This window comes from Arctopsyche grandis, chromosome 13 (genome assembly GCF_051622035.1).
Source record: "Arctopsyche grandis isolate Sample6627 chromosome 13, ASM5162203v2, whole genome shotgun sequence".
Taxonomy (NCBI): domain Eukaryota; kingdom Metazoa; phylum Arthropoda; class Insecta; order Trichoptera; family Hydropsychidae; genus Arctopsyche; species Arctopsyche grandis.
This window is the reverse complement of record NC_135367.1, coordinates 18,677,332-18,700,839: the sequence shown is the minus strand read 5'-3', so window position 1 is coordinate 18,700,839 and position 23,508 is coordinate 18,677,332. Positions and strand designations below refer to the sequence as shown.

At 36.8% G+C, this 23,508-nt stretch overlaps 2 protein-coding genes across 3 annotated transcripts in view; both read right to left on the bottom strand.

Annotated features, from left to right (window-relative positions):
- Nucleotides 1-6,381: 6,381 nt before the first annotated feature.
- BTBD9 (BTB (POZ) domain containing 9) lies at nucleotides 6,382-12,272 on the bottom strand. Of its 2 annotated transcripts, none has more exons than XM_077443659.1 (15): nucleotides 12,225-12,272; nucleotides 11,784-11,897; nucleotides 11,403-11,566; nucleotides 11,259-11,325; nucleotides 11,010-11,166; nucleotides 10,839-10,938; nucleotides 10,631-10,759; nucleotides 10,399-10,558; nucleotides 10,100-10,319; nucleotides 9,818-9,977; nucleotides 9,605-9,732; nucleotides 9,288-9,527; nucleotides 9,139-9,217; nucleotides 8,454-9,063; nucleotides 6,382-7,027 (listed from the first exon to the last, which is right to left on the bottom strand). In XM_077443659.1, exons 2-14 carry the CDS (start codon nucleotides 11,872-11,874, stop codon nucleotides 8,863-8,865), a joined length of 1,896 nt encoding a protein of 631 aa, XP_077299785.1. In that variant the 5' UTR covers nucleotides 11,875-11,897; nucleotides 12,225-12,272; the 3' UTR covers nucleotides 6,382-7,027; nucleotides 8,454-8,862. The 2 variants fall into 2 exon arrangements, with proteins under 2 accessions (XP_077299785.1, XP_077299786.1); XM_077443660.1 differs by having other exon boundaries at nucleotides 6,382-7,012; nucleotides 8,536-9,063.
- A 1,502-nt stretch (nucleotides 12,273-13,774) lies between these two features.
- sprt (PDZ domain-containing protein sprite) overlaps nucleotides 13,775-23,508 on the bottom strand; it is a 68,948-nt gene continuing 59,214 nt past the window's right edge. Inside the window, exons 6-11 of the mRNA XM_077444975.1 lie at nucleotides 21,949-22,152; nucleotides 21,716-21,874; nucleotides 19,639-19,791; nucleotides 15,993-16,170; nucleotides 15,743-15,910; nucleotides 13,775-15,661 (exon numbers count right to left, since the gene is read on the bottom strand). Coding sequence (XP_077301101.1) covers nucleotides 13,775-15,661; nucleotides 15,743-15,910; nucleotides 15,993-16,170; nucleotides 19,639-19,791; nucleotides 21,716-21,874; nucleotides 21,949-22,152 — 2,749 coding nt within the window. The remainder of the gene's footprint in view (nucleotides 15,662-15,742; nucleotides 15,911-15,992; nucleotides 16,171-19,638; nucleotides 19,792-21,715; nucleotides 21,875-21,948; nucleotides 22,153-23,508) is intronic.

The window sequence follows — 23,508 nt, the reverse complement described above, 5'->3', positions numbered from 1 at the left end:
CCCACATCGCAGCCTACATAGCAGCCCACATCGCAGCCTACATAGCAGCCCACATCGCAGCCTACATAGCAGCCTACAACGCAGCCTACATAGCAGCCCACATCGCAGCCTACATAGCAGCCCACATCGCAGCCTACATCGCAGCCTTCATAGCTGTCAACAGCGCAGTCAACACGGCAGCCCACAGTGCAGCCTCCACAACAACCAACAGCCGCCACGACAGCAGTCAACAGCGCAGACAACATAGCAGCCCACAGCGCAGCCTTCATAGCAGCCCACATCGCAGCCTACATAGCAGCCCACATCGCAGCCTACATAGCAGCCCACAGCGCAGCCTACATAGCAGCCCACATCGCAGCCTACATAGCAGCCCACATCGCAGCCTACATAGCAGCCTACATAGCAACCGCAGACTTCACGCAACCGCAGCCTTCAACGCAGTCTACAACGCAACCCTCAACGCAGACTTCAAACGCAGTCCGCTACATGTCCCCACAACTAGTGACCATGTCAAACAACTCCGCAGCTTTCGCCACAACAAGACGCAACCCGGAGACAACAACCAAATGGATCCACTACTGTTGATCCGCCAGCACCGCTCATCACACCTTCGATGATTCATCACCTCGATGAGCCCATGCAGGACGCCGCAGCCTGCACAACAGCACCGTCCAGACCGTCACAAACCTTCACTACCATTGTAACGACCGAAACAGTAACATGGTGTGAAAGTACATATGGACCAGCTACCAACACAACCCGCTGTTGAGTCAACCCACTCCAGCACAACCGGTGAAACAAATCGCCACTAAGCCAACTAGCTCCAACACAACACAGCCGCTGTCGAGACAACTAACTCCAGCACAACCAACGAAGACCAGCACTCAACGCACTTCGTCAACCAACGTTCTTCACGCAAGATCCGCTGTCGAGACAAATAACTCCAGCACAACCAACGAAGACCAGCACTCAACGCACTTCGTCAACCAACGTTCTTCACGCAAGATCCGCTGTCGAGACAACTATCTCCAGCACAACCAACGAAGACCAGCACTCAACGCACTTCGTCAACCAACGTTCTTCACGCAAGACCCGCTGCCGAGACAACTAACTCCAGCACAACCAACGAAGACCAGCACTCAACGCACTTCGTCAAACAACGTTCTTCACGCAAGACCCGCTGCCGAGACAACTAACTCCAGCACAACCAGCAAAACAGTCACGCGAATGACTCCACGCAGAACACAGCAGCCTGCACAACAGCACCATCCAAGCCATCACAAACCTTCACTACCAACGCAGCTCGCCCAAAATAAGCAACCTGGTAGAGAACAAGACTTGGACCGGCATGCAACACAAGACCCGCTGTTGAGACAACTTTCTCCAGCACAACCGGACAAACAACGACGCCATCGAGTCAATAGACTCCAACACATCAAGATTCCCACAAAATCACACACATCGTTAACACTCACCGGAGAGCCATGTAGGAATCTCGTCGTCGTCATCGTCATCGAAACCTTCGAGAATATTCCGCAACAACAAACTACATTCCCGAAACCCAGACGACATGCATCTGCAGTCGTTATATTAAACTCAAGCGGAACGCCCCTACCAGTCGAGTGGAACCAAAACGGTCGAAACACGCCGCCACCATTAAAATACATCGAGCGGAAAGGCGCCAAGCATTCCAGAAAATTCGACGCCTCGACGAAAACAAAATTCCTCTCGTACGCGTCAATAACCACTTCCATCAAGCATTCCAGAAAATTCGACGCCTCGACGAAAACAAAATTCCTTTCGTACGCGTCAATAACCACTTCCACCAAGCATTCCAAAAACACTATAAAAGGAGGTACAACCCAAACCACGCCAGTCGACCCACAACAGCAAGCGTCGACACACAGCACCAGACCAGTCGACCCACAACAGCAAGCGTCGACACACAGCACCAGACCAGTCGACCCACAACAGCAAGCGTCGACACACAGCACCAGACCAGTCGACCCACAGCAGCAAGCGTCGACACACAACAGCAGACCAGTCAACATACAGCTCCTGACCAGCCACCACTACACTACGCGGACTTGGAAGATCAACCAGCCGGACGAGCCAGCAACACACTGCCGTATCCAGAGACCTTCCGAACATAGCCGAACAACGAGCCAGCAACACACTGCCGCATCCAGAGACCTTCTGAACATAGCTGAATGCCGAGCCAGCGACACTCTACCATATCCAGAGACCGCTGAACGACATACTTTTGCCCACAAATACCATACCTTTGTACAACCATAGGCAAACAATAAAACTAGCACAACAGTGTTTCGTTAAGCCGGGATACGGTCAACACACATGTAACCCGCCTACATTGGTACTAACCCGACGTGATCTACGCAACCTTCTGATCATCCAACAGCGCTGTCAACACATCGCTACCCCGCCTACATTGGTGACCCCATCTTTGAACCACACAACAGTGTTTCGTTAGGCCGGGATACGGTCAACACATCGTACCCCGCCTACATACCCATACAAAATGTACCAAATAATACTTTTCATACGGCCGGATACCTGCTGAAGTCGGTACGTGCTGACTAGGTATGAACAGACCTTAATTTGTGACCAGTAATCACCGAACCGATATCTACACCCGATATTTTCGAATTTTCCATATCCAGTTCCCATATTGCAACCTGTGGTTGCTATTTGGAAAGATTCGTAAATATCGGTAGTGTGGACGTAGCCAATGGCGCGATTTATTCGGTGATTGGAGTAAGGTCTGTTCATACCTATCCAGCACGACCCGAATCCTGCAAGTACGGACAGTATTCTCTAGTACATTCTATATGGACGCGCATGAATGCGTAAATGCGCATGCGCGAATGGAGTATGAATACTGTTCGGACTATGTCTGATGATCGGCTTTCGTGGCCTGACTGACAGCGGTTTGCCCACACACTGACAGTGTTCGATAACGGTCTTCGCGTAAACATGGTGAGTGTTTACGTGGTTAGCTCCTCGCCACTGAAATCACCAGCTAGAGGCTGGTGATGGTTGATGATACTTGGAGACCAGCTCCAGTATCCGTCCGGTGTGCACCAGAGGAAGCCTGGTCTGTCTTCGTACCGAAGGCAGACAACTCAGCTACGCATGGCTAACCTCAAAATCATGCGTGGTTTCTTTGTTGACTCCCCCCCCCCCCCTCTTTGCTCTATGTACATTCAACGTGGAAATATAATCATTGTGATCAGATTTACGACCTGTTTTCATTGTTATATATCTCCCGCCCTTTTTCCACATCACGCATCCCATGCCCACTGTACGAAAGAGAAAGGGACAGAGCAGAGCAGCCATCATCAGCAGAGACCAGACCACTGACGACGAAGGAAAGCACCGTGAGGAAACCAGCCCCGCCCACGCTTACCACGAGCTATCTCACAAACCGACTTCAGGTGTCTCTCGATTGAGCACCTGGCGTCCGTACAAATACGTCCATAGAATGTACCAAAGAATACTATCGGCACTTGTTTGACACCTGCAGGATACGGGTTGTGCTGGATAGGTATGAACAGACCTTTATTCGTCACATTGAAATGGTCACAAAAACAACTTTTGCCATGAAAATCGTGAATACACAATATTTCGCACTCAAGTTCTCGTTAGTATGATACATAGTTATCGTTAGTGGATTAGTAGATGGACTTTTCGGTAGCCAAATGTTCCGTTAGAGAGATTTTAGTGACTTTGTGACCAATAGTCACCGAACCGATTTGTTCAATGTAATTGAAAAGCATTTTTATAGGCAACCGAATTGTCTGCCATTATTCAAGTGGATGATAGATGGCAAAATTAAATTAAATAAATAATCTTTTTTAAAAAATATTGTAGTCTACATTGAGGTTATATACCATGATATAAAGGTTCGGTGATTACATCCCAGATGTGAATCGCTACCAGAATAACCGCCAGTAATATTTGGGCAGTTTTCTGTACGGCAATATTCCTGTGTGACAGGAAAATTTATATATAAATTTATTTGTTAAAAATAAAATTTTAACTAGAGGTAATTTAAATATTATTTTTATTTAAATTTTTTTTTTTATAAAATTTCAATTTTATTAATTCAATTTAGAAAGATTGTTTTAGTGAGATGATCTATTGAAATGTTATTAATTTTAGGGAGATTAACTATAATTATAGCTGGTATTAGTGCCAATATAGAATATGATTTCAAGAAAATTATTGCTCTATCTACTTTAAGTCAATTAGAATCAATAATGAAAACATTATGTTTAGCGAGATTATGTTTTTGAGAACATTATGCGCGAGCGATTTTCGTAGCTGCGGTTATCCTGGTAGCCAGTGGCGGACTGGGACTGAAATCAGTGCATGCCAGGAGTCAAAGGGGGCCCCCCCAGGGTTAAAAAAATTTGTCCCCCCCCCCCATATAACAAAATTTTCTTCTTTCCACCACGCTAAAAATCAAGGGAAAAAAATAAATGAAATTTTCAAAAATGGGAATAAACAAATTCAGGTACAAGAAAAATGGCAAAAGCAAAATAGATCCACAAATTTCATTGTACAGATATTTCGTTTTAACCCTTGTCCTGGGTAAATAGAATGCGGCATAAAAGCGGCTTTTACTTTCGGTAGAAAGTCATTTCAGCTTTTTCTTGGGGGGGGGCAGGCAAAGATTGGTCAAATTGAATTTTTTTTCAAAAAATCTTTTTTATATCAGAATAAAAATGGAAAATATCCTTTACCTTATTGACTTATAAAATATAAAAAAAAGGAACTTATTTTTGAAAAAGTAATTATAAAAAAATATTATGTAAAAAGAGCAAAAAGCGCCGCAGGCGAAAATTTTTTTCCACAAATCTTCACATGGTCAACATTAATCGACCATCAAACTGAGTCATCAAAAAACTATCAATTAACTTAATTTCTACCAACTGTCTTTTCACTTTATCTATGTACATATGTAAGTACGTAATAACAATAGATAAATTTTTGTTTTGTTTTTCTTCAAAGCACATAACAGCGATTATTTTATTAGTTACCCAAAAATAACATATGTACATAAGAAATAAACGTAGCATTCATAGATCCATAGTATCTCATTAATCATTAAATTCATAATATTTTCTAAATTCACACTGTTCCTTAATTTAGGGGGGCAAGTGCCCCCCTATGGCCCCCCCAAATTACGTCCCTGAAAAAACTGCATAATATTTTCAATTAATGTTAATCGAAAATCGGGATTTTGGGGAGGGGGCCCCTATCCTATATTTCTATTTACATGGATGTGTCTAGATTAAGAATATATTTTATATTCGGAAACTGTTTAAAATTGTGTATTTAAATCTTACTATATCATCGAAGTATAATCAAATGTTATTTTGAAATTATGGAGTAAATTTAAATCGTTGTTTGATGATTAATCGTCTTATCAAAATTCCTTTAAGCAGTTCTGTTTATATTATTCACGAAAATTTGTTTATTCCCATTTATATTTCAGTAGTTAGTTGTTACATAGGTATTGGTATATACATAATATTGACATTGGAAATGGGCCCACGCAAATTTTGAAACTTACACGATTCGAGCCTAATAAAAAAAGTTAACCAATCCTTGGGCTGTTAAAGCAGGTATTAGTTGTTTGTGTATATAGTAAGAAATTTGTTTTGTTGAAATACCCAAACTTTAGGTCCCAAAGTTGCAATATACTATAAATAGTTAAAAAGTTATTTACTTTTACTGAGGGCCCATATTTTCTAACTGATAGTGGGGCCCACATGCCATCGGGCATGTTCGCTTGTATGGCCAGTCCGCCACTGCTGGTAGCTATTCACATTTGGGATGTAACCCGTTTACCGACATAAAATGCCAAACTTGATGGATATAAATTGAAAATTTACATAGCGAACAAACAAATATACACTTTTGTTTACCTGGTAGAAGATCATTGAAATATTAACATTTTCACTATTCACTGTCGGTTATAAGACTTTCCAATTTTGCTTGTCTTATCTATAAAGTATTTTATACATTATCTTCATGTATTTTGTTCTTTCCATCAATGTCCAATCATTGTTAGATCCATCGAAGTATTTTCAATTAACACGTCCATTCCTTTCTCTTCCTCTCTGAGATATCTATCAAATTCCTTTTGTTAGTTTTCACCTATTATTCCAATAATACACTTACCCATAAATAAATTTATGTAGTATACACCCTAAATACAGAAAACATGTATCTAATAGGTACATTTTTACGGCTGCATTTTTGGCATATTTAATTACACGTGTATTAATTTACATATGTATACAAAATTTAATGAGTAAATAATTGGTAAATTACAAATAATAAAGTAAAAATAAGCGCAAACATTTTATTAAAAAAAATATATTTTACATTCAAACATTACCTTTTTTTTACATAACGTTACATAGTATATGGGGAGGGGGAGGAGGGGTAACTTACACGTCCTAATACTGAAAACAAAATTCGATGCATATTCGAAAATTGCTTACTTGCACTCATAGCACTCATCATATATGTACTAGTGTTGGGCCCGTTGATTTCAACGGGTGGTTTCGAAAAGGAATTGACACTCGAATAAAAATAAAGTTAAAGATATTGAATCGACTGGTTTCGGAAAGAAATTGATGCACCAATTAGAAATTACGAATTACGTTTTGTGCATCGCCGACGCCCCGACGCTTTTGCCCCCAGCGCCCCTGATGCCTTCGCGCCCCCAACGTCTTCGCCCCCAGCCCCGAAATGAAAAAAATGAAAAAACTGAAAAAAATGGAAAAATGAAAAAACTGAAAAAATTAAAAACTGAAAAAAATGAAAAAAATGAAAAAAACGAAAAAACTGAAGAAAAAAAAATTGGTTCCCCATACTGCGCCCGTTGTCCGTCACATATTTATATACACATTTACCGACACATTGTTTTTATATATACTTGTACCCTGCCATATTCGTAAACTTTCACATTTTTTTTCTATTTGAGAACACCCTCGTCAACTGAATGCTTTTTTTTGTATGCACCAATTAGTCCTGAATTTTTGTGTGACTTCTGGTGACCGTACAAAAAAAAATCAGACCCTTTTTTTTCATTATGCTAGAAATGCATCAACTGTACCGTCAAAACAGTGTTCGAGCGTCCGCTGAAGAAAACGCATCTACATTGGTTTTACGCGAAATCGATTGCCGATTTTAGTGATTTTATATCACTCAGTGTTGTCTTTGAATATTTCTGTTGAGTTAAATTTATTTTATCAAATATTATTTCTCATTCTGTGTTTATTAAGTAAAAAATCGATTTTCAAGAAAAAATGGGTGGTTCAGATATCTCAGATGATAAAAATGCGGCCATTAAGGGACTTTTGGATTCTGGGAAGCTATCCAAACGAGAAATTTACCAAATAATTGGAGTATCCGTCAATTCTGTAAGGCGAATAGCGAAGAAAGTTGCATTTATGGCACCTCTTGAATCAAGAAGGGTCAAAAAATGTGGCCGCAAAAGAAAAAAAACCCCCATAATTTATCTTCAAATTGTAGCTTCAAATACTGGATATATCGACAATGCACGTTTGCGCTAGCAAAATTCGATTATTCTTTTGTTCGATTTTTACCGAATAAAAGCAAAATATCGTCATGCAATCTTCATTTATGAGTACCAGGTATCTTTTGGCAAATTTTAGTCGTGCTTTTCTCATTCTGTCGTTCAGTAGAGGGTTTTTGATGGGTTTATAGCAATGCATGTTTTGCTAGCGCAAACGTGCATTGTCGATATGTCGACTCTATGGTCACAATTTTTTTTTTTAATTTTGTTAGTGGTTGTTGTCCTATCCTCCCGAACCTCAGCTACAATTTGGAGATAAATTATTGGGGTTTTTTTTCTTTTGCAGCCACATTTTTTGACCCATCTTGATTCAAGAGGTGCCATAAATGCAACTTTCTTCGCTATTCGCCTCACAGAATTGACGGATACTCCAATTATTTGGTAAATTTCTCGTTTGGATAGCTTCCCAGAATCCAAAAGTCCCTTAATGGCCGCATTTTTATCATCTGAGATATCTGAACCACCCATTTTTTCTTGAAAATCGATTTTTTACTTAATAAACACAGAATGAGAAATAATATTTGATAAAATAAATTTAACTCACCAGAAATATTCAAAGACAACACTGAGTGATATAAAATCACTAAAATCAGCAACCGATTTCGCGTAAAACCAATGTAGATGCGTTTTCTTCAGCGGACGCTCGAACACTGTTTTGACGGTACAGTTGATGCATTTCTAGCATAATGAAAAAAAAGGGTCTGATTTTTTTTGATCACCAGAAGTCACAAAATAAATTCAGGACTAATTGGTGCATACAAAAAAAGCATTCAGTTGACGAGGGTGTTCTCAAATAGAAAAAAATGTGAAAGTTTACGAATATGGCAAGAATTACAAGTAATATGGCAGGGTACTGTAGTATATTATTTCTAAATACAAAAAGATGAAATTCAACCGACAAATGTTTGAGAAATAATTTTCAAAGAAATTTGATACAACACTTAACATTAAAGAGATAAAATATACACACATATTATATACATACATAATATATAAAAATAAAAGTTTAACATAATTACAGTAAAACTACAGTCAAACATTTATCCATTAATGCGATCATTATGGCAAAATTCAACACTTATTTATCATAATATACATATATTGCTTTATGTTGATAATATAGAAAAATGTTAGAATGAAGTTTTACCACATGCAATATCACAGCAATGTCACTTTTGACCATGATACTCTATAGAAACATTTTGTCTACAAATTTAACATGGTATTTAGTCACTAAGTTCGTGTTCCTCGGCTTCTAAAGCCGTTTCCGTCGGTAACAGTGGTGTTTCAGGTGTTGAAGATCTCCACTGTTGAATTGCACCAGATGCTTCACCCACTTGATTGCTCGAAACGCTAGACTTACTATTCATTGCAGTACTCTGGAAGTCTTCTTGAGCAGGACACTCAAAATGAACGAGATGGAAAACCTTAAATACATAAATTCAAATAAAAACATATACATTAAATCGATTGATAAATATAAAAGATAATTAAAAACAAACCTCATTTGCAGAATTCTGTGTGCCTACTATCCGAATAAGCACCACTGGTCTTGGGGTAAACCGAACTACTTGCCAAGATCTTAAATAAATGCATAATATTTAAGAATGTATAAATGAGATACATATAATTATTATTACTGTTGATGTACCTGCACGCTTCTCGAGTTCTATCTACAGCCAGATCCCAACGGCAATCATTCACTGAAGTTTCAATATAATATGAATAATTTCTATCGTCACAGTCCCAAAGCAACATTCGCATCGAGCTGATGATATAAGGCTGAGCAAGTTGGACGACTATGGCTCCAGAGCTCAATTGATGACACGTATAACCAGCATCCCAATCATAGTTTTCAATGTTTCCATCCAATAGAGAGTTACGGCACCGACTATGCATTAATTTCATAGGTAATTAAATAATTAATAACTAGCTAAACTACTACTACAAATAAAACAGGATATTTACCTTACACCTTCGACGACAGTAGCAGATAACGCTAATGTAGCAACATTATAATTAGGTTGTACAAGACCATCAACCAATGGTGGAATATTCTGAGTGTGTATGGCCTCTAAAGATACCGCATGAAATACCTATATTGAATCAATAATGAGTAATTAGTAACAGTATAAACAACGCTATACGTATGTAAGTGTATTTAGTTTAAAATATATATACCATATTAACAGTGTTATTGGTTCCAACAACTTTGATATACTGTACGACTCTTGGTTTAAAGAATAAATGTTGCCATGATCGGCAATAGTAAGTAGAATGATCGACGACTCGTACCCAATCGACCTGATTCACCGATACATCTATGTAATATCCATAAGATCTGAAACAATCACTGCCATTAGGTAATAATGTAATTAAATTTGAAAATAATAAAAAAAATTATGTGTATTCAAATATTCTACGAATTAAAGCGACTAAACTAAAAGTGGCGAAAATGTATACCTCATATCTCGATCCCATAGTAGCAATTTTATATAGTTTATAATACTCGGAGTGCCAAGTTTTACAATTATACCGATGTTATCACTGCCTTCTATGATGGGATGCCGAGTATATCCTCTTTCCATGTCATAATTAGCAGAACCGTCTAAGAGAGCTGTTCTCATCTCTCCTTGTATTACAGCCGAGCCGTATTTGGCAGTGGCGACATTTTCTTCCGGTACTGTATTAATAGAGCGTTGAAATAAAAACATTTAATAATACATAGAATGAAATAAAAAAAAATGAAAAAATAAACATACTAAGTTGACCCCGATGTCTTAGATTCGAACTGTTAGTGTGAGTTTTTTCTTCGATTGCATCCAAAAGCATATCTGGAGTGACGAATACAAAAGGCCTCACAACGGTTAACAAATCTTCTAAGGACATCAACGGTAAGCGTACACATTGCAATATTGTTTCCTGTAAATTGAACAGTGACATAATCGATTTTGCCACACGATTTTTAACAGAGTGTAAGTTAAAAGTGATTACAGCTTCGGATTGTCCGGTGTTTTGTTTCGATATATGTGGATTTGCTTTACACCAATTGCATACGGCTCGAAAGACGGCGACTTCCGGCGAAAAAAAGGAATCCCTTACTAATAATTCCTTCAAAGATTCCTGATTGAAAATAAAACTGTCATTGAGTACATTGAAGAATTCTATGTATAACGAAATCAAGAATTCGTAACAGACTTACAATTGAAATATTCAAAAACGACTCGTGCTGAAGTACCTCTTGGGCATTTCGGTCCATAAAATTGTGACACACATTCGTCAATCCTTCTAATCCATAAAGTCTAAAATGTAAACATCAAATTATAATATTTATTACAATCGGTATGGTGTGAAGCAAATATAGATGTTACACCTGGCGGCATCAAGTATCGCACACACGTTTCGCAATGCAAGAATTTGGCGCAGATATTCTGATATCGCCGATTCGAGCTTTTGAAAGCCGAATTGGTGTGCTAGACCCAGTGTATCTAATACGTTATCTTCGCTCAACGTCGACAGAGCCATATGTCCTAAAATTGTAAACACATTACATTATATCAAATACGATGTATGTATATATGTAATCAACCAGTAAATGAATAACGTGTAAATAAATCAAAACCTGAATATACATATCTCAATAAAGCTTTGAAAGCTTGTAAAGGAGCACCTTGTAATTCGATTTCATTCTGAAATTAAATTTGATATGCGTTAGATATTTATGAGATTTATATGTATTTTGAATAGTTCAAACAAAGCTACATACCTGACTCGTTTCTCGCATACCACCGAAGAGAAGGGCTCTGAAATATTCACTCCTAGCAGCAAGTATGACTTTATGTGCCGGTATATGTTGATTTTCTACTACTAACATTACATCCGAGTATTCCGTTGATAAACAGAGCTGCCCGATATCTTCTGATAAAAAGCCTAGAACGATTTTAAACTTTATAAATACACCTGTATCGAAAACATCAATTCTTTGGATTAAATTTTGGATGCCAATCGACGATATATTTTAAATCGTTGATTGATTTTTTTTAATAGCATTGACTAGGAAGGCGCTTTAGGTTTGCCCGTTAGGTCCTGCTCGTATAATTTTAAAATAAAATAAAATTTCGGTATTAAAAGACATTTCACACGTTACCTGTATGTTCTATATCTCCAGTGTTGTCTGAAACATTATCGCCACTTCTTGCTACGGTTCCTCTGTGGAGGAATCCTCTTTGGCTACTCATTATTTATCTGAACATCAAGACATCTGAAAATGGGTAAGAAATATGTGTCACGAAATTCACGACCTTCTCTCATACTTCACCAATGTGAAATAAATCGAAATGTCGATGTGTCATCATTACATCAATATTTACAGTCTTTAGGAAATTGAGATTACGGTACACGTGATTGTATAATATGTAATTGAAGGTAGTGCGTTTTAACTAATTGAGGAAAATTATATCACGTATTTTGTAGAATGATTGGATTGGTGCGTGGTGATGTTTATGTGTGGACTTGGGTGTGATGGTAGTATGATGAGGATACGAGGATATAATGGCATGGAAGACCAGAAATCTGTATTCAGGAATACCTGAGGATCCCGGCCGCACCTGTCACTCGCCGCAAACACAACACTACTGATCCAAACACATGCTGCGTGTGGCCATGGTCTCTAATTTATAAATTTATTCAAATATATTCATTCATTTAGAACGTTATTTATTATTATACTGTTCACCTTACTCTTTTTTTAAATCAAAATTGTCTTTAAAACATTTAAAAGATTCAAGTTAAATGTGCAATTAACCAAAATATGCCACTTTAATAAAAAAGAGAAAGTACCCACATATGTACATAGGTACAAGTAGGTACTAATTTATATGATTTCTTTTATTTTACATGTATGAATTACATATTTTAGTTGAAGCATTGCTGTCTCATCATGACAAGAACATCATATAGTGATACTTTTAGTCTTCCATAATATAGTGGTACTTTTAATCTTCCTCGGTAGTTCAATGATTTCAAATGACTACACGACATCTCGTTCACCAACAACTCGCTCGGGTCCACCTTACGGCAAAAACGAGTTGATGAAGACTCGAAAAATGAACTCGTACCAAAGCATTAAGATTAGGAGTGGGGGTAGACGGTTTACGGGACAAGTACGCGTGTATGCGTGAGATTCAAGGGAGGAGCCGACGAAACCGTCTACCCTGACCCCTAATCTTAATGCTTTGGTACGAGTTCTTTTTCGAGTCTTCATCAACTAGAGTTTATATCGTAAGGGCCACCGATACATATGTACATATATGCATGTGTTTTTCCCGGTCTCCGTGACGAGCCGGAATGTTAAATTACCGAAAACGCAAATATCGGAAGGCAAAGATCGAAAATCGAAAGATCTTAAGTCGAAAGATCAAAAAAAAAGGTGCATGGTAAACGGTACATACTCACTTAATTTGCGCGAGCAGGATACAACAGGAACAAGAGGAACAGGCTTTTCCTCTTGTTCCTGTTGTACTTTTATGTGTTTAACAATCTTTATAGGCTGCAGTAAATAGAATGGAATCTCTTGTTAATTTTGAAATATATTCGATATAGGAAAAGGGGAGGAAGAAATAAGATTTATTTTATAATTTTTTGATGTAGAAATTTGTATGCAATTCAAAGCAGCATTGGAATTTTATTGTGTAATCTGCCAATCATTTAATTAAATGAGGAACAACATTCTAAAAATCTAAAACAGGTTTATTTTTAATTTTTTTATTTGTCACATTCAAAAATCGAAAAAAAACAATGTACACATATTAAAATATAAATAATAAATATAATTTCAAAGGCTTTACAATTGCAACATTAAAAATCCCAACATGTTTTAGAAACTGTAACGAAGATCGTTTTTAATGGCAAATATTGTGTAACTTAAATTTAATTTAATAACTACATAATTGGTTATTTTATTATACACACATTAATTGCTATGTTATGATAGACAATAATAATATTAATTTAGTATATAAAATTGTATAGGTACTACAAACATATACATCATTTAATATCACAGATACAAAACTAATAAATACAAACTTATTTTCAATACAATTTTTAGCAAGTAAAAAATATAAACACATAGAGGAATTATTTCTTAGATCCATCACTCATATGGCCATTGACTTTCGGGGAACTATCGATTCGAATATTTTTGAAAATGTTAGATGACCATTTAAAACCATGCGAATTGGATTTGGTATTTTCAGAAATTAATTCGTTTTTATTATTTATATGTCCGTTTGTACCATTTTTATGGGCCTTAATATGCAATTCTTTTTTTAGACCATTATAATGAAACTCTTCAGATTGCTTCGGAGCTGAATTTTCACTTACATGCACATGATTTGTGAGTTTCACTCGTTGATTTTTAGATATGGATGACAGTGATTCACTTCTTGAGCTTGCATAGCCACCGTTTTGTTCTGCATCGTGATTATGACAATTTGGACGCTTTTTAGTTACGTGATTCTCGTTTGAAATCGTACGACGCTCTTTATCCGAGTGTTCGATTATTTCTTCACTCTTAGAGTACTCTTTAGATTGGTGTTTTAAACGGTTATCTATATGCACATGATTTTGGTAGAGATACGACTTGATTTTACCTTTATTTTCTTTGTCATAGTAAATATCCTCACTTATAGCTTTGCTGTTAGCCAAAGAATACTTCAATTCATCGTTTTGTTTGTCACTCACTTGTTTCAAACGCTCTTGTGGATCATGAAGATAGAACTTTTCTGATTGATTACCATCAGGATCTACAGATTGCATGCTTTGAGCTCGGTGTAAAGACAATCTCAAAGGTTTCTTAGGAGGAGTGGGTCTAGGTCGGTCCAAGTACTGAAGATTCTTCTTATTATAACCACCTATAATTGAATTTGGCTCTGATGTGTAATCTATCAGTTTTGTTCTACTTTTTTTGTATTTGTCCTCGTTTGAGATTTGGGACGGTTCTGAATCACAATCTGGTGATTTTATGTTTCGCATGTGTAATTTTGACAATCGTCTGCTAGATTTATGTGCATTTTGAATTACTTTTCCGTCGATTCGATGGTCAATATAGTCCCTTTCTGGATGAAAATCTGAGTATTCATCGTTATGCGATACGAAATTATGGGATAAACGTTTATCATTCGACATCATAACTTTGCCGTCTTTCATGGGGTAGTCTCCATTATATTTTAATACTTCCATGGCTTTTGGATTGCCGAGGAGTTTAGAAGGATCCTTGGAGTCTTTGGAGTAACAATCCATTAGTGATTTTCGGTGATCTCTTTTGTAGCTTTTTATAATATCGGAATTATCATCGCTATGAGCAGTTCTTGATTTCTTTTCTTTCAACAACCTATAATTAGCTTCTATATACTGCCTTTGATTTTTCTTTATAATTTCTAAAGCTGCCGATGTTTCACTATTGTAATCAAAATTCCTATGCTCTTTTGAATTGTGTATCGAATGATGAGACATCGACTGTCTCAAACAATACGGTTTCTTTTCTGAATTTGAATCTATGTCCTCTTCTCCTTGACTCAAGAAGTTAGAGCTACTTGAAGGTTGCAAACTGTAACGACTGTTTGAATTCTTATTGTACTTATGATTGTAGTGAATGTGGCTGACGGGAACATAAGGCCTCTTTGTTGGCTCATTATGTTCCACAGAATTGCTACAACTTTTGGAAGCATTAGACTTGGGCGAAGATCCTATCTCAATTTGAGTACTACTAATATTAGATTGGTTAGATCTGGGTCGAATAATCGGCAAATTTGCACTAGCTTCGACCGTATCCTTTCCACCAATTTCCAATCCTGGCAAATTTGCTACTAGAGCTGTAACATCGGGTCCCTTTTGGAACACTTGAATGTCAGCTTTCTGTTGAGCTGTTTTAGGATTTGGATCAGATGTGATACTTATATTCGTGACATTCTTCTGAGTTTTTACAGTGGATGTCAAAACTTTATGCGGAGATACAACTTTAATCTGAAAACCAAGCAATAAAAAATATTTAAAAAATCGATATAAATAATGGAATACATTATGTGAAAATGGTTTTTTAATTACATCTGCATCGGTAGATTTATTTCTTTCCAACAAATCAGCAACCTGCTCCTCGAGATAACTTATTCTGTGGGTCAGACGAAGATTGTCACTGCGAAGACCATCTTTGGTACGTTTAGCTTCTTCAGCTTGGTCTCTCAAAGCGTCCATTTCTGCTCTTAAAGAACCCACCTAGAATATAAACGACATTTTTATAGCATCTAATCAGAGGTTTTAAGTATATTAACGGCTTAAATCTCAATTGATTATATACTTGTGCTAATGGTGCTTGAGAATTAGTTTGATTCGTTTGCATATTGAGGCACATTGAATCGTTCGAAGGTCTAGTTCTCATGACTACCAGTTGTGCAGGCGATGGAGAAATGCTCAACAGACGCACCATATCCTCTTTACTTTTGGATAAGACTAATTTTCCATTAACTTCCAGTAATCTGAAATTGATATAATAAAACGTCAATTAAGGTCATATAAAGTAAATGGGTCTACGTGACGAGACAAAATGTTAAATTACAGAAAAAGCAAAAATCGGAAGGCAAAGATCGAAAATTGAAAGATCTTAAGTCGAAAGATCAAAAAAAAATGGTGCATGGTAAACGGTACATACTCACTTAATTTGCGCGAGCAGGATACAACAGGAACAAGAGGAACATGCTTTTCCTCCCGTATTCTGCGCGCGCACATTAATACGGGAGGAAAAGTCTGTTCCTCTTGTTCCTGTTGTATCCTGCTCGCGCAAATTAAGTGAGTATGTACCGTTTACCATGCACCATTTTTTTTTTTGATCTTTCGAATTAAGATCTTTCGATTTTCGATCTTTGCCTTCCGATATTTGCGTTTTCTGTAATTTAACATTCTGTCCCGTCACGGAGACCGAAAGTAAATATCTATGAGTAGGTAGTGGTGGAAAAGTAATCTTTTCATTTAATATGCCTATAATTTTCTTATTTTCTAATCATTTAAAGAAAAAAAAGCTTTCAAGCTTCATAACAGTTTTAGACCAATTATAATAATACAATAATAACTTGAGATGATATTAAATGCTAAGACAGGCCTGTTTTTACAATAATATAATTGATTAATAGTTTTTAGAATAGCCTATGTAAAAAGTGTTAGCACACTATTTCCAATGCACATTGCGCATAAAAAGCTTGAGAGATATTTTTCAATTAAATATGAAAAAAATAATGAACAATAAATAATAAGAAAATATACACATGAGAGTAGATTTTCGCCCCATCTGTATATTGCAGAAAAACCAACAAGAGGTTAAAGTTTATAAAATGAACTATTGTTATGCGTATAAATGAGAACTCAATTTATTTTTTATACGCGTTTTCATTTCTAGTATTTTCACTGAATCGAGGGTATTGCAAAGACAATGAGTCGATGATTTTATTGTGTTTGCACTTTTCCGGAGAGAGTCACCCAGCTAAGTAAGTAAGTGAGTATACAAACACATAAACAATCTTCTAACGATTTAATTGAAATTAACAATTTAAAGAGTCGTGAGAATAGACAGAAGACCATAAAAAGTACGGCAAACATCGACGTATTGTTTCAGCGTTTTATTCTCGATTCAGTTCACCATAGTGTGAAACTGGTCTATCATCAGTTACTATAGTTACTATAGTGTACTATTTATTATTTTTTTTATTTTCAGTACTAAGTATCAAGTTATTGTTGACAGCAAAGCGACTCGAGCGTATTAGTAACGACTACTTTTTTTTTTTTATATTTTAGCAGTTACGGAATACCACTTTACAAAGGCAGGATATAAAATTCCGTAAGTTGCCGTTTCTCGCTCGAAAGCGAATTAAAATTGGTCACTGCACGGAAAGACCGGAACCACGCTTCGCCTACTGCACGATAATAAAAAAAGTTGTTATATTGTTCGTTGTGAGGGTTGTAACCACTTCTTTGTACCGGGACCTCGTAAGACGGACGTCGTTTCGTAAAAAATAATGATAAAATCATTAGTCATTCTTCCTCTTTTTTACCCTTTTAGTATGTGTGATGAATGTGCGCCTACTAAAAGTTCAGCCCCGCTATGTTTCACCCAATAACATCTGAAGACGACTATAATTTTTTATCATTAGAACGAAATTTATAAAAAAAAAACAAATCAAATTTTACTCTTGTACAATGTAAATTAGTGGTGGCCACGTGGGCTTTGTTTTGGGGGTGAACCTTTTTTCCGACTAATAAAGGACGAATACCAGTCAAGAAATTTATATTGTTCTCGAATCTTTTGAAAGGAAATAAATGTAAAGAATATCTACATACTAATGGTAGTATATTAGTACTTGAAACTATTTTTGTATGAAATTTCTGTCTACTAAATACTTTTTTCTCTAAGCGTGACATTATTTAGCTGGATTTTATTTTAAAATAATACTCTCAGAAGATTCATATCATACATATGAATATGTTTTGTAGAAAACTGATATTTTTAATACTACTTTTTACAACCCTTTTATTAGTTTCACTGACTATGTGCTCGGGCCAGAAAATTTGTGAACTGATTTTGAGCTACATACTTCCACTCTTCCGATGGCTTTGATATTTTACTGTGATTCGGGGGTTTGCTATCATTAGAGCCCGGATAACCAAGGTGCCGTTTATTTTTCAAATGTTGTAAATGCATTGTTAAAGGTTTGCCGAACCTTTTTTACAAAGCATTTACAACAATTGAACAATAAGCGGCACCTTGGCTATCCGTACTCTAGCTATCATTATGGTAAGCAGATCGCCGTGATAACAGCTGGCTATCCAAACGCATCTTTCTACCAACCTGCGCAACTCACAGGTAAAACAGTTATAAGTTTATAGCAGCTATTTTTTTCACACATACCTATTTACGACTCGCATGGAATACATTTTAGTTGCTTCCTTTAGTACACCATGTGTACGAAATTTGTTTTACGTAAGCATCACCTGGTTAAATCTGTTAACTAATGTCGATGTATCTGCTACAATAAGCGAAAAATAATGTGTCATATCGATTAACATTGAAATGGTATGGTTACAACCAGTACAAAGACGTTCCAATGACTGAGATCAACTTACGTTAAATTGAGAAACGATCACAATGTGAGAAAAGGGTTTGAAGGCTTTAGTAAAAAAAACTTCCACATCATGATAGCGAATAGTTTCAGCGAATACAATGCGAATGAATTAAAACTGCCGCAGTCGATAATTAGACCATTGGGTCGATAATAATAGGAGCAGTGGTTCTCAAACATAGGCAGCGAGCCTTTGTGTGAAAGATCTTATCTGAAAATACGCCACAGCCGGAAACGGAGAGCATCTATCACCGCGTATTGAGTTTTACACCCAACGTCGACCATTGTTCTGGATGGATGCTAATTTTCCAAGATGGAGAGAGTCTCCGCTTACTCACGGTCTTTATTTTAAATCTTTTTTCAAGCCTAATATGCATACGAAATTGAATCAAAACCGCGTCACAGATCAGAGCATCTCAAAATTGAGCATAGGGAACTTCCAACAATCCACTTGTACACAGAAATGTGTGCATTTTACTAGCATTTGTCCGACATTGAAAAGGTAGCGTTTACAAAGCAAACTACAGTGAAAAAGCCGACTATCGCATTTTATCTTTACTCCATTTTACATTGTGCTCGTGCATGAGAATTACAACGTAACTTTAGAACAGCGCGAACAGACGCGCTCACACCTTTTATGGTTTATCTTTTTTGATATCGCCATTAAATACCAGCATACATGAAATAGTATGAGCGTTTTTACACGAGGAAAATATTCACACAAGTTCCCACACTCGTTTTATGTAATATTCAAAATATCATATTAGAGTAAGAAAAAAACGCACTCTAATTAAATCGTCCCATAAAAATGCTTTGAAATACCAATTGTTTGTATACCTGTCGCCTTTGCACATTCCCGTGTGTTCCAGCGCCCACTCCAGCCAAAGTCCTGGACAACGTTGTCTCGAACCAGCTCCAAATTGAGGACTTTTAGGGTCGTATTCAACTTGAACTGCGTGCAGCGTCACAAAATCGGAATCGCTGACACAACTGTAAATAAATAAGCATATATGATACAATCCAAGTGTAAATTTCGATCCAATCCAGTTATATTGTACATAAAATAACAAATTAACAGATGAACTAGTTCGTTAATGCACAAACTGGCTATTATGTATAATTTTAGCCCTTTTCCGCAGATGACCGCTATAGATGTCCTGCTTAAATGACAGCAGTGCGGATGGCGTGATTCAATGTATAAAAAAAATGCTTCAGGCTTGATTCACTATTTCAAAAAATAGTTCCGATGTAAATTGACAAGCATATTTGATCATTTTAATAAATATTACAATAAATCGAAATTCAAAGGGCTCAGTTTTCATAATCGCCCATCCCATCCTCCGTTTCCTGGCTTCTACATATGTATGCATACCCTGGGTTGCAATATTTTGAAAATCAGCGGAAACTGGAATTATGGCAACGTTGTAATGCGGCTTCCATAGGATTTCCCTTTAGAATAGCGTTTTGATACCTCAAAAAATTGGACAGTTAAAAGTTTTATGAGACACCTGGTGAGTCTATTTGAAAATAGATTTTGACTGATAGCACATAAACTAAAATCAACAGTTCGTGTATGAACAAACTAATATGTTCATGAACGAACCAGAAAGAATACTTAGAATGTAAAATATTTAATACATATTATAATATATGTATGTATAATTCTATATCCGACATATATGTAGCTAAGAAATGAATGATTATGACTAGTGGCCGAATCTACAGCGCGCCGTTTATTGTTCAATTGTTGTAAATGCTATTGTTCAATTGTTGTAAAAAGTTCGCCCAACCTTTTTTTTGTACTCGAGCTTTGTAAATAGAGCCAAACCGCCCCGATTCCTGGAAAAAGCATGGTCTCTATCCGCAGTCTAGTTATGATCAGTCTCCGGCACTGTGATGCGCCAGCGCCGTAATAAATGGGTTTCTTTTGTTAATTTCAATTGTTAACCTTTTTTTTGCTCTCTAGACTCTAGAGAGCAAAAAAAAAAGGTTAACAATAAAAATTGACAAAAGGATCCCATTTATTTCGGCGCTGGCGCATCACAGCGCCTATGTCTAGTTATGACTAGTCACCGGAGCCTGAGGGGGCCGTGTATTGTTCAAAGGTTGTAAATGCATTGTTAAAGGTTTGCCGAACAATGGATAGCGCTGTGACTATCCTACCTCTAGTTATGACCATAGGTTGGCGCGACCCTGCGCACCATTGTTTATTTTTATGGTGAACCTTTGTAGTTTGCCCTGTTTCCTGGAAAATAGCCCCAAAACGCCCTCTTTCCTGAAAAAAGCATGCACCGGCGAAGACTAGTTATGACTAGACTTCAGCGTTGGCTTGGTGCTTTTTAAATAACAATAGACCTCTCCATTAGTTAAAAAAACAAGTGATCAAAAAAGCATGGTAGACAATAGTGAACCATTTTTTTGTTCATAAAGAATCGTCTCAACGCCGATCTTTGATAATGACGATGGAGGATTTTTTTATGTATTTATATGTCTGAAATAGACCGCGGATAAACGTACACGCAGCCTATTAAAATTCATTCGTCGAATTGAATGTAATTAAATTTAATGTACTAAAGATGAGTGTATCCATTTCAGTAGACTGCAACTAATAGAGTTTAGTCGAAATTAAAATATTTCGAGCTTCAGCTTCGTTTTATTATATGTATGAACTTTATGGAATAGGATGCATCTTTATGCGGAATGCACATTACTGGTTGCATTCGAGCGATTACACGTTTACAAGCGGTCAAACCGGCATATTTTAGTGCTCTTACGTTTATTGGTGTTTAATAAAAATGGGTATATATATCACCATTTATAATATACTGTAAACTGCAAGAGGTGCAGCTTGAGTGTATCATCATAACCACCAATATAGATTATTATGATATTTAACACTGCACGCGAAACTTACCTATAAATAGTCTGTTGATCTTGTTTGGTTTTAGCATAGTCATCTTGTTCAATCAAAAGTTGCAGAGCTCTACTTTGTTCGAGCAAAGTCAACAGTTCCAATTCCTCCCTGCCCAGTTGATATTCCAATTCCGCCTGTTGTATCCTTACATCGATGTTGCTGAAAAATACAATTAAATTCACATCAAAACATTCTTCAATCAATTGGAGCAATTTAGATCGAGCTGAACGTACTCGGTGATGTCCAATCTGTCGAGCGAACTCTTTAAATTCTTAATAGTCGTTCTCTTAGCGTCTATGTCTTGGTGGAGTATTTTTGTTCGTTCTTCAGCAGCTCGTCTTTCCCCTTCAGGCAAAGGTGCTCCAGATCCACCTTCTCTGATGTACTTGTGAGACATGCGATTTATGTTCATCGTCGTGCATAATTGATCCTTCAAACTGAAAACAAAACAACGTCAAGATGGTGTGCGATGAAGCAGTACTTAAATAACATATTGTATTTATTATACATGAATATTTTTAAGTCTTAAGATGACCATACATGCAGAGATTTATTGAAAAAAATGTATATAGCAATTTGTATGTCGATGCGGTTTATCGACAAATTCACAACACAATACATTCAGTCGGCTGATCTTAGTTGTGTCGTTAGTGGTTTTCAAGGACTCTAAATATTATTAAATAATAGACTGGACATTTTTGTATGTAGCATTGGAGTGCCGTCATTGGACTAGAGGGACTAGACTAGTCCTCTAAAATATTTTACCTAAAATTGAATAATATCAACAATTCAGTTACAATAAATTCAAATCGTTGTTCATATTAATATTGTTCAACCGAATTAGCGAAGCTCAGAAACCAGAATCGGTCCTACTTAAGGCAGTTGTTGTATGGTATGGTCCGTCGCTTCGTTCGCTTGCACGGACTCGCCGCCTCAATTCCGTTCCCTTCGTGGTACTTGCGAACTGCTAATGCATAGGCGTTCCGTCAAAGACAAAACATTTTTTTAATTTACTCGTATCTTCAAGCATTTATGGAATTTTCAATAAAAATATTCTGATTTGTGTCCATCAAACATCATTATGAACTATTTTTTTGTTAAAATAACAGATATATACACAGAACTTTTCGAGCACAAATATGCCAAGGGACTCGGCTCGGGAAACGATTCCCTCCGAACAAACCAGTCCGGAGCGCGTAGAAACAAATAACGAGCCAGTGGACTGTTACATTCTCGATCGATTTTTCGACAAATCATTCAAAAGATTAAGTTTTGAAGACAAGCAATATGTTATTAAGAAAGGTAGGCAAATGTCGTCGCCAGAGGCTTACTAGCCGTTTGCCCGCGGCCGTCTTCTATGGAAGCTTTGGGCGATAAGTTTGTAGCGCGGCTGTCCTCCATAGAATTTCTGAACTTTGCACGGGATTTTGAGGCTTATATGCGCCTATTTCAACTGTTTTAAGGTTCAAAATTGGTTAAATATATTACTGAGTTGAATGCCATCTATTCAATTTGCTTAAAATGAATATATACCAGTCAAAAATTGGTTTTTTGTGGAACCATACTGAAACCTCGTTTATGTGACGTCACGTCTTCATACAATTATGAAGAATAATTATGTGACTTGAAAACTAAGAGATATATTATGTATTTTATTGTTTAAAATAATACTTTATGTGTTAATTAACATATCTGGTTACTTGAGTAAATATTAAAATCTGTATTTAAGGTCAAAAACTCGATTGCCAAATTCGCGAAAAAGGTGCCGCGTACAGGGCTTGTTCGCTATATTT

Excerpts from the sequence above, each read along its gene's own strand:
- BTBD9 (XM_077443659.1), bottom strand. The coding sequence starts at position 11,874 with ATGAGTAGCCAAAGAGGATTCCTCCACAGAGGAACCGTAGCAAGAAGT. Across the intron at positions 10,760-10,838 it reads CGTTTTTGAATATTTCAATT|GAATCTTTGAAGGAATTATT; the intron begins GTAAGTCTGTTA and ends ATTTTCAATCAG. Across the intron at positions 9,064-9,138 it reads CACAGAATTCTGCAAATGAG|GTTTTCCATCTCGTTCATTT; the intron begins GTTTGTTTTTAA and ends TATGTATTTAAG.